This window comes from Egretta garzetta, unplaced genomic scaffold (genome assembly GCF_000687185.1).
Source record: "Egretta garzetta isolate BGI_Z169 unplaced genomic scaffold, ASM68718v1 scaffold149, whole genome shotgun sequence".
Taxonomy (NCBI): Eukaryota; Metazoa; Chordata; class Aves; order Pelecaniformes; family Ardeidae; genus Egretta; species Egretta garzetta.
In genome coordinates, this window is record NW_009269998.1 from 3,283,265 (window position 1) to 3,295,422 (window position 12,158).

General features: G+C 40.7%; 1 protein-coding gene across 1 annotated transcript in view; it reads right to left on the minus strand.

The window, feature by feature from the left end:
* The window catches only part of COL11A1 (collagen type XI alpha 1 chain), a 146,073-nt gene that overhangs the window by 107,298 nt on the left and 26,617 nt on the right, over positions 1–12,158 (minus strand). Inside the window, exons 6-9 of the mRNA XM_035902871.1 lie at positions 3,533–3,649; positions 3,115–3,261; positions 2,825–2,920; positions 603–848 (exon numbers count right to left, since the gene is read on the minus strand). Coding sequence (XP_035758764.1) covers positions 603–848; positions 2,825–2,920; positions 3,115–3,261; positions 3,533–3,649 — 606 coding nt within the window. The remainder of the gene's footprint in view (positions 1–602; positions 849–2,824; positions 2,921–3,114; positions 3,262–3,532; positions 3,650–12,158) is intronic.

Here is a 12,158-nt window from a genome sequence, read left to right on the forward strand (position 1 = left end):
GCATAATTCCAGGATCGACCATGTCATCCTATCTTCCCTTATATACGCTGAGCTGTTAAATCACCCCTGCAAGGTCCTAAACCTGTCACCATTGACTAAGTTTATTTTCTTGAAAGGGTTCAGACTTCCACCTTCCCACTCGTGAATATTCTCCTTGGAAAGTAGCGGAAGCCTTAGGATTCTGGACCCTTACATGCATTTCAACTTCTTAGGTTAATCATATAAAAATATTGATTACAGTACTTGCACCTGCATTAGGACTTACATTCTTTCCAGCTTTAGCTCTAGTTTAGAAAGATTTTAAAAACTGTTTATTTAATAATTTATTTTTGGAATTCCACCTCTTCTTTACCTTCCCTCCCACCTCCAACCCTCCCTTACTCCCTTCACCGAAAGAGAGAAAACCCCTGCATTTCATAACAATAAAAAGTTCCGGATTACTAAAACAAGAGGATGGGCTTGATCCAAAGCCTATAAAAAGTGAGAATACATCTAACATGTACAAGGAGCTCTGGATCAGGCGCGGTACAGTTCTGAGACTGCACAACTAGAAAAGAATCGCTAAATTACATTAATCTGCATTATGCCTTCAATCGACTTACGCTCGTCTCTGTGATATCGGTCTCTGCAGGAACACCTGGACCAAACTCCTCATTAGTGGAATCAGTTGTTTTCTCTTCATATTCTTTATATTCATAAAAATCATATTCGCCTAAATCTCCATCTACCAGCAGATCAGATTCACTGAGGTCTACTCCTCTGCTTCCATATCCAGTTTCCTCAGTTTTTTTATCATAATCCTCTCCAGTTACGTATTCTTCAGCAAACACTTCTTCAACAGGATTTTGCTATTCGTATCAGTAGCAGAGATTTGGGAATAGGAGGAATACGTGAGTTACTGTTAGTAAAGCAATGTAAGCATACGCCGATCCACCACGATGACTTGCCGAAAGACGACAGAACACTACCACTACAGCAGATTGCCTTTTAATTAGAGTCTGAAGGAATGGAAGTCCAACCTTTCAGAGTAATTAAAAGATGTTTGTATAAGTAGTACAAAGAAGTAACACTTTCATATGTTTTGGGTTTTTTTCTTCAAAAACATAGAATTAATATATCCAGCACGCCGTGTGTACTGCTTGCTTAGTGTTACTTCAGTGCCAGATACAGCTAGATTTCCCTGCTTGGTTTCACACTTACAAGCACTCATATGCACCGCACCGAGCGGTGAATAAATTCAGACCTTTCTATAATAACAACGTACGGGAAGCGCAAGCATCGCTGGAGTTAAGTCCAGCCGCCTTCATTGTTTTGTCTCTATGAATACCAATGCTGAGGTTTAAAGGTTTCAACTTCTTTGCTCTTGCTAATGATTTTGCAACCTATTTATCACTGAAAAAGTCACGTTTCACATCTGTCATGGCAATTTATATATTTCTTGGCTGAGTCAAATTCGACCTGCAAAACTCAGGTTAATTTTAACATTTCTGTGACCTGAGCTTTCATCTTCACGTATGTAAACTGTCAAACCAAGCAACCAACTTACAAGCACCAAAGCAGTTTAAAAGAATGCTATATTTGAGATGTACAAAACCATTTGTGGAAAAAAAAAAAAAAAAAAAAAAGGGATTCTTTTATTCTTCCGAGGATTGCTGTATTCTGCTACAGAGGTCTCTTGAAAGGATAATTGTGAAAGAAATCAAAGTTCAGATATCGCCACCATGAGGGGGATGTTCTAGATGGTCAGACAAGATGAACTAGAATGATCTTAAAAATATATTAAAATGCTAATCGACATCCAGAGTAATTAAAAATATCTTGACCTAACCATGATGCTGAAATATATTGCAATTAAAATAGAAGGCCAGATTCTGATTTAACAGCTGCCTAATTCCATTAGCTACAGGACTATGACTTTTGCCTTACAGCCAGAGTAAATGCGGAGCTGAAGCAATGCTAAGACAAATTTTGCCTATATGCAGAACTGGGGGACACACACAACAGTTTTGTACATCTTTTAAGCAACGTATCTTCATTTTGAAAGGAAAACGTAAAATAAAAATGAAAACAACATTTCTGATAATCAGCCATCATTTTTCTAAAGCTAGCATTAATTATTACGCAGACATACTAATCAACACTGGCTTTAGGTGTAGTAATCTTAACAACTGATGTTCAGGCTTGTCATTGTGGCTTTCTAAAAACACGGTTTCTAACGTAAGTCAAAATAATCATTTTATCTTTTTTGACAGCGCAAAATACAATGTTTCATAGAACCTCAGTGAAAAGCAAATAACTTGGCTTTGTTAGCTGACATCTATGAAAAGGAAATGATGGCTTCTGATGCTACTTCAGTGAGCTGCTACGGTCGCAGCCATTCTTTGACTTCTGTTAGGCTCATTTTATGCTGCATCTTCAAAGTTACAGGGAAAATGAGAGACTTCACTTCCTCTCAGATTAGGAGGACTATGTCTAGTATTTACCCTAGTTTATACCAGACATAGTTCCATTCACGTCCACGCGGAGTGCAACAACCCTGCACTTCCACGGCATGTGTGGCTGAATGATTTTCAGAATCAGGAACGCTGCAGTCTAAAGAGTCAGCAGATCTTTAGACAGAATTAATGGCAGTTCTGCCCAAGAAAACAGTAGGTCCTGACATTGGCTGAGAAAGCATAAGATGGCATTAATCGCTGTTATGTGTAGCTATGTGTATTTACACAGATGGACATTCATCCTTTTAAACTGTGTTTCTGCTTTCTTCATCATTGACACCTGGCGGGCCAGTCTTTTTGCCTACCATTTTCTCAGGAATCCTTATTACCTCGTTTGCTTCAGTCGTTCTGGAGGGAGCTGCTGTCTGGGGCCCATAGTCATTTTCAGCGATGCTATACTCTTGAAACCCATCGATGACGTTTGCCTAGCGTTAAAGAAAAGGTACATTATTAAAAAAAAAATCCTTTAGGAAAAATTCAAGAGGTATCGTTTTATTCAGGTTATGGTATTAGCCAGGCGTATTCATCTAGCGGGGGGTTAGGTATATTTTTTCTTATTATCAGAGATCTTCCAGTCTTGGCCTGGGAAAGATCTTGATTATTTCTTGGCTACTTTTACCCCTAGTTTGCCTTTTGCTGCTGCTTGATAACTTTTCTTCTTCTTGGATGCATATTTTTCAGATTTTTTTGTTGTGGCCTTTTGGGGTTTGTCCTTTGAGCTAGCGGCCACTGTCCTCTTCTTCTTTTTGACCATGGCTTTCTTTTTCTGCAAACGTTATGAAAGATGGAATGGGAAAACATAAATAAAATGAAAAGAAAATTGAGAAAGCATGAATGAAAGAAGGGTAACCAAATGTGAGATGAATGCTGTCAGCCGTGAGACCTTCCATCTCCCACTGAAAGCAAGCGTTAGAGCTAGAGAGCACAGAAATGAGTGAAAGGAAAACACGAAGCTTATATGCAGAAGAGACAAACTGACAAACCATGTGGTAGGGGACAGCTGGACACCACAGAACAAACAGATCAGATTCGGTTACCTCTGTTTGTGCTACTGTCTCTTCGAACAGTGGGGGTCCCTCTGTTACAGAATCAGTTTCTTTATAATCTGCATCCCCATACTCATAGTCATACTCGATAAAATCTTCTGGTGTGTACTACATTGCAAATGGAAAAATATCAGGCATTCCCATGTTAGTGGTAGCAAACTGGATTAGCAATACTGGAAAGCATCTTAACCTTTACTTAGGAGTAAAGCTTAAGAAAATCAAGGTAGTATGAACAATTCAATACAGTTATTCATCCGGGGGGAAAAAATACAATTTCTTATTTCTTACAAAGCACAATACAGAAGTAATAAAAAAGCAAGCAGTAGTGCCAGGAAAAAACACTCTTTTATTGGACTGCACAGAAGAATCAACTATAATTTGGATTTCTGGGAGCACCAACTGACCTTTGTGAATCATACATTTATTTAATCTTTAAATTGCAAATAATGCCTCATTTTGCCTATACTCTTTTACCTGTGGTTTTTTTTCAGGTGACCAGAAGAGTGGAGAGATACCAATATCTGACATGAACAGGGTAAATAATTTCAGATACAGGAAAGAGGCCACAACTCACAAATAACCACGGCTATCCTCCTCTTGTTTGCTGGAGAGTTCTCAAACCCAGGGCAGCTCCGTGGTACACACTGCCTAAGCAAATGCTTCACTGGTGGAATTTCATTTAAAGGGCAGATCCTCAGCTGCTGTAAACTGCTCCATAGCTCTGTGTCTATAACAACTAGTATCGAATGAAGAGTTGGCCCACAAGAGAAAAAGGGGTTAGAATTGGCTTGTGTAATGTTGTGAACATGACCTAGGGAGCCAGGAACTCCTGAGCTGTAATCTTGGCCCTGCCATGGAGATACTGGTCTAGATGTACGTGCACCACGGACTATGCATCACGGCTGGGAAGAAAGGGCAGCTTTAAACTATCTTACCACTCCTGTCATGCTTGAAGCTACAGGAACTGGCTGGTCCTGGAAATTAAAGCAGTCTCATGGCTGCTACCAACTCTCTTTACGCCCCCAGGGAGCCAAAGGAAGGTGGACCTGGGGCCAGAATCTGGCCAAGTGTCTGCTTCCCCTTGTTTGGAAAGGAATATTCTCAAGTGCCTCATGTGAGCTAGCCACCTCCAAAATGTCTCTCCTGCCACAAGCCAGCAACATTGCCTGTAAAATGAAGCCAATATCTGCTTGTTTCATCAGGTTGCTGAGGATTAGGACGTTACACTTCCACGTGACTCTCAGGATTCACAGAAGGCATAAATCTCATCAGCATCAGAAAGAGACTGACATTTTAGAAGAAATTACAAATGAGATTAAAACAGATCTCCATATATCCAAAATCTATTCTACCATCCGACCAAATGACTGGTTTAACTGTTTTCTTTGGCAAAGCCTTTTGACCCAACTCTTGTACTTCGGATTTTATTGCGCAGAAAATACGGAGAGGTTGATTTCCTCAGGAAGCACGAGAGTAACACTGAGAGGCCTTAATCACTTAAAAATCCCTTTACATGGGTTTCTGCTACTTCACTCCTGTGACTCCTCGGAGCCCCGCTATGACCAAAGCTCTTCTTAAAAAGAAGATAGAGATTTTTCTAGGAAGTCGGATGCTTTTTATTATTTTTCTAAGAAGTCGGATGCTTTTTACACCCAGGGCCATATAACTTGGTTAGTCATGAGATTTGATAAACCTCTAATAAAAATGTAACGTATTTTTGGCAATTGTCTAAAGCTATATTGCACACTAACGAGAGAAGGCCAGACTGCACTTAAATAACAAAACATTTATCATCTTAGGTGGAGAATATCCTCTCTGCGAAGGATATCTGTATCTGCCTGTTGTATGAAGTAAGCAGTGCTTTGATTTCATCAGTGGTACCATTGGCATTACAGAAGTAAGCTGATTCTATTTATACTTTTCAAAACCAGCAGCATTTTAGAATTAAACCTGGTAAGTAATATGTGATTATTCTCTCCCTGTTCAGTAAATTAAGATTCAGTCCTAATCCCAGTGACGGCAATGAAACATCTCTGACTTGTAAACGTCATCGTCCAGGGGCCTCGTGGCCAGCGATGATGCATTTTTACAGATGTGTACATGTATAAACCCACGTTTTCTGGCTTGTGCAGTTCTGGAAATGCAACTCAATACCACTTGTTTCTAATGAAGTATGTCACTGACATCCAGAAGAGAAAACACAGTGACAAGTTTCTAGGAGACCATAAGCAGCCACCTAAAGGAAGTAAGGAAAAGAAATAACCACAGGGATAACAACAGCCGCTTTGAAACAGCTACGGAATAGCACTGAAATAAATAAAAATGGGGGCAAATGCATAAAATCTGGTTTGCTTATCTTCTGCCAAGAAGTCTGTGCAAACTAGGTTCATCTACAAGGAAAAAAAAAAAAAAAAAGTCTTTAGTCAAACGCGGTCATTCCGCCCCATGCCGCGCTTCTGAACGCCTCCTTGGCCAAACGACGCGAATCACACACTCGGCTACGTCATTTTTCCGGTACCAAACCGGAACTACCCATGTTAAATATTACCCAGCATCTTAAGGGATAAGCAGACAAACATTTTTGGGGAAAATGACTGCTTCATTAGCTGGATTTAATTGTAAATATGCGGTTAAGGAGTTCAGTAACTTCCAGACGCAGAGGTTCCTTTTTAGCAAGCGTTGTAGACCCATTCTGACACTGGAAGCGTTCATTCCAGCATTCATTTTGACCAATTAACAATTAAAATAAAACTCTGTTGCTCAGTATTATAACTGGTTTTCATATCTCAGTAGTATGGCTTCCCTCAAGGTAAGCTGAACGGCTGGGCTGCATTGAGCCAACTATGTGACTAATAAAAATCACAACACCGGGTTACAAAAATTTCTTCAGAGGGCATAAACTAAACAGAAATGTTGACTGGGGAAAAAAAAAAAAAAAAGAAAGGAAAAATATTGGAACCAAGTATGTTAGTATTAAAAAAGAAAGTGGTGAATAAATTGATATTTATGCTAAGATTGGCCAGAGGCATAGTTTGGAAAGCCAGACATTTATGAATGAGAACTAGAAAACACTCGTACAGAAAAGCACGAGTACGTGGAGAGATCTATTGCATCATGCAGAGCCACACAGAAAATACGCCACTTTGGGGTACTGGGCTTCGCTCCTCTGTTAAAGAAAATGAAATGTTCTTGGCATATGCAAAATCCTATCACAAAGAACAGTGGTGCATTTGGGCTGCGATGAAAAAAAGACAAAAAGACCAGGCACGGATGAGAAGTGGGGAACGCCAGTTTCCATGCTGGAGTCCGATTACGGCCAAGCAAGTGAAGATCTTCTCCATGGACTTTTTCCTTCCTTTTTAAGAGCGCGGTGTCAGAGGGGTCATTACAGACATTCTTGAACCTGCACGCTAGGACATGTGCCCACCATGCTGAAACCCTACTCACGTCGTTTCTCACCAGCAGTACTTTGTAGTCCCCCTGGTACAGAGGGGACAAGTGGGGATATGCAGGAGCCCTGAACTTCCTACACAGAACGACCTTATTCTTAGCAATCCCTCCTTTCCAGATGTTTCTTTCTGAAAGACCAGCAACCCCAGTCTTTCACACCAGCCATTAAAGAGCAAGGATCTGATTTGTACTGCACCGCACAGGTCCTGTTGCAGCTAGTGAAATAGAGATGCAAAATCTTCCAGGTGTATTTCCTGAGGCACAATCTGTCCAGACGGAGGAATGCATCTCCAGACCCCTGACTGCTATAACGATGTACTTTAGGAACATGATTTACTCCGCAGCATGGTTTTATCAACTCCACCTGATAAAGCCTACTCCTCATTTTTAAGATGAGACAAAAGGACTGGCCAGTCGAATGGGGACTCAATTGGCAACACCAGGAACAGATTTAACGGAGTGAATAAGGGGGGCTTTAGCCTCCTGCTGTGAAGCTGGCAACTCCCCTTACCCTGCCATTAAGAGTCAAGATTGGATATGTGGCACATATCCCTCTTTCTTCTGGAGGTCCACAACTACAGGGCCACCGTTATCAGAGACAGAGGTACGACCCACTCAGTCTGAGGCCTCAACAAACCTAGGGAAAAGTGCCTTCATGTTTTGGATGCTAACATTGCTATTAGTTCACAGAAGTTGGGGAGCTCACAGAAATCTGTCATGGTTGCACAGCTAATCAAAGGAAAGAGAATAAGCAGACTCTCCAAAATACAGGAGAAAACATCTAGAATTGCAAAATTAATTAATGCAACTGGAAAATATGTTCTGCCACTTTCTAAATTTAGTCAAGGCTACTAACTCCAGCAAGAAATCAAAGCAGGGAATGAAAGCAAGTATGACAGAGATGAAGAGCGTAGCTGAAGAGAGCGTCCTTGGCTTTGTTAGCTATCTACCAAAGGAAGGTATTACTGGCCAGAAATGCAGGCAGAGAAACGAGAAGCTGGAACGGGATTTAACGGGGCATCCAGCTTGTGGATCGTTCTGATGAGCCTTCTATGGGTGCAGACTTTGCCAAGTGCAAAATACACCTTCCACAGCTGTACCAGAACCCTGATACTGCCAGACAACAGGATGGTCACAGATCTGAGACAAGAGAGATGAGGTTCACCAAGTGCTCATGGTAACAGCAAAATACACACAACTGTGTTAACTTCCCCAGTGATTTCACACGAGCATCAAAAAGACTGACTCAAAATGATATCTTCAGCTTGGACAGTAGGTGGGCTGGCCGAGGGACGGCAGGTAAGAGACATCAGATAACACATATTTCAAGTGTGATGCCGTTTGCTGCTGGTTTTCTTTACTTCTCTTGTAAGACCACCAATAGTTACAGGACAGCCATCCTTGTAATGAATATCGCATATGACTGTTTTCTTACAAATGGAAGGAAGAATAAAACCTGCTGTTTCTTGATGGGACAAAATCTTTCCACTATGACCTCATGCTTTCTTTACCAGAGTGATTATATTACACTACCAGATCATCATGCAATTCCAATTAAAGAGATGAACTGTTTTCTTCATCAGATGAATTTCAGAAGCAGAAGATCAGCAGCATGCGAGGCCTACTGCAACTGTGGAATGACTTAAATATTCGGAAGACAGCCTTAATTTGAAAACCGATTCCTCTGCTATCCATACTCTAAAAACCTACCCCCCCCATTCCAAGATGTAGATTTTTGCAAGTTTTGCTTTACCTTTCCAAATTACAAGGAACTAACAGTCTAAATCCTAAACCAAAGAACTGTCATGAGCTCGATTTTTCCATTGCCTAAAGATTATGCTAAATCATCTAGGTAGCTAAAGAGGCAAAGGTGACTTTGAAACATTCGAGGCCAACTAATGCTTTACAAAGTGCAATAAAATAAAGGATGCCAAGCAAAATGAGAGTTTTAAAAATCCCAGGCAGTGATATAAATAAATAAATGGGAGTAGATGTCAATCCTAGGGCAGAAGGAAAGTTAAAAGATTTAAAAGACGGCCTCTTCTCCCACATAGTCCTTATAGTGTTCATAAAAATGATAAAAGCAAGGAGATAAAAGGACAGAAGAACAAAATCTTCAACTTCCAAAGACAGCCTCTGTCAAAAGGAGGACACGACACTTAAAGTTCTTTATTATGTTAATTGCTTAAAGGAAAAGTCTATATATCTCCACAAAGGAAAAGAGAGCTAGGAAGATCGCTCTTTTTAACACCTCCTAAATTAGCTAACCGCAGTTCTAAATGTGACATTAAATGTGACATTAAACATGAAAATCATTATCTTTCTGTATTCTTCAGAAAGCTAGCCAAACACCTGAGAGGACAGTAAATTAACCTGGTCTGAAAGGACGCATGAGGCCTCCAAGATGAGATATTTTGGGGGCCATTTGCACCATTACTTTACCAAGACCATTTCATTAAATGCAAACATTTCATTTCTTCAAGTAATCCATGAGTTTGGGATAGGTCCAAAATAAATGAAGCAGAGTTCCTTCGGGGAGCAATTTCTTCAGCAGAAGTCAGACAGTGTGATTTATTGGGTTGCAGAAGAATCTTCCAAGAGAAGATTTGAAAGGCTGATAGCTGGGTCTGTTGAAAACTAGACCTGATGACACTCCAGAAAATATACTGCCCAACATCAAGGAAGATGAAGACTGGCTCAGTCTTTCCCTGCTTTAATTTCTGTGAGCTGGCCAAGCAGATGTGATTGAACTGGAACTGAATTTAATGCATTTCCATTTATAGTAGAAAGGGGGTTGAAAACAAGACAGAGGCCAGACTATTCACAAGGTATTTATAAGAAAAGCACAGGTGCTTAACTTCCTTCTGAAAAGTAATCCCAATAATTTTAAAACGTAATTTCATCCCCACATTTGATCCTTAAAACCTAATTATATATTCAGCATGAAACAAATGTAATGATTACTGAATTAATCTTAAAGCTCAGTATAAAAAAAAAACCACTCAGAAAAAAACCAGCAAAATAGAGCAAAAAGTTCAAATAAGTAATTCATCCTATCACTTAATTCTACCAGTCAGCGAGTACCTATGGAGCCAGTGGTGCTGGCCGTTCAGACACATTGCAGGGTTCGTGAAGGTACCACTGTTAACGATCAGACTTTGCTCTGTAAAACTCTGCAACGGACAGATAACAATCTAGTACAGAGAACTCTAGCAACCCTCTTCTGACATAAGATGGTAATATGCAACACTGAATGAACATACTTCAGGATACAATACGTTCCTTACAAGATCTGGCCACCTCCTCCCTGTTGTAAACCAAACATAAATGACTTTGCTTTGCTTGGAATTTCTGAGAACCGAGAGTTGCGCTCATCGAGTAATGATTTGGTTTGGTCCATCTGGGAAGTACTCTCCCTTGCTGTGTTCAAATTTGAACATTTCCTATAATCTGATACCCTTTTTGCTTCCTCCAGAAGCAAGGACAGGTTCAGCACATTTTTTTAAGCAACTTCCAGGCGACACCTTTTTGGTGTAGTGACAATGGCTGAGGCCATCACTCTGTGCTTGACGAGCTAGGCAGATTCATACCTAGCTATTCACAAGGAGAACAAGGACGACTAATGCATGCTTCGATTAAAGCATGTCGTGAAGGTGGAAATAAACTATAACAAAGAATAAAGTATGTGGATATTACTGTTAATCTATTGCTTTCCCATTTTCAAATTTCAGACTGAATGACACTTAGGTCTGACGAAGTTGGAACAAAACACAGAGGTATAAAAGCAGACCCCCTGACACGCAGCTCTGTTCTAACGGCTTAGCCTGAAGTGCCCACAGAAAGCCCCACAGCTCCAGCAAACAGCCAAATTGTCCAGAGCTCGCAGAATCTGTACACAAAAAGTAGTTAAAGGTTACCCAGTTAAATAAACCTTGTTTAGACATATATCACGGTTATTTGGATCCAGAAAGGGACTAACGTAATTAAAATGGAAGTGCAAACACAGCATCCAGCTCCAAAGCTTATATCTTGAAGTCCTTAGGTCACTCCTACTCAACGCACTATGGGAAGGGGGGGGTGATGGAAGCGGATGCAGGAGGTTGACCTTGGTTAGGCAGGAGAATGGCATGGGGATCAGGATAGCACAGCTGAGTAAGCCTGTAGAGAAGGGCAGAATTTAAGAGATATCCTCCCTTTGCAGGCTGGCTAGGTCTATGTCCTTATTCACAGCCTGCTGGTTTTGCCAGTCCCATGGTGAGATGCTTCTTGATTCTTCCTGAGCTTTATTTAAGGTAACCTCAGCACTTAATTCAGGGATGAAGGGACCCTGCAGGTAAAAAGTTGCACTGAAATCCTCTCTGCTGCATCACCCAAACCGCAATTTGAGTCTGATGCTAAGCTAAAAAGAAAACACAACAAGAAAAAGGGAATCTCAATGCAGCACTTAAGGTATCATCAGTAGAGACACTTGGATTATAAATCAGTGTCCAGTAAGCCTACATGAGAGCAAAGTCAAAGTCTTAAAGTCTTGAGACAAAACCCAAACATTTTAAAAAGCAACTATTGCACTGCTGACACTGCAATGATGTGATGTGCATCCTCAGCCTCATTTAATGGAAGATCACTACAATATATTCCATCATTTTTTCCCCATTTTTGTGGGAGGTAAGTTATTTTTAGTCTCGATGAAGTCTCAGACCTTGCCCCCAACAAACGCATGAACAATTCTACCAGTTGAACTGTCATAGGGTGGGAATGAGTACAGAAAAGGCAAGGACTCATTTAAGCTAGCGCTGCTGTTGAAAGCGGTGCCCCAAAACTACACCCATGGGTATGTGATACGCTCCTCTGCAGAAAGAAACACTGCCAAGGGCAATGAGGATTACACTCCATTTAAAAAAGTACTTTTGCCTTTCAAGCTACATCCAGCTTTTCAGAATAACTCCATTCCCAGGCTGTGAACTCACCAGGAGACTACAAAAGCATGTGATATCAAGAGAAACCCTATGCAGCTTCCTAGGTGCACCTCCACAAACACCATTTACTGACAAAAATCAACCACTTCCTTTGGGTTTTGTAGACAGTGCTGGAAACACCCATTAATAGGCTCTGCAATCACACAATTTGTCTCTTTCCTCTAAGCCAAGTATCAGTTTCTTATCCTGCT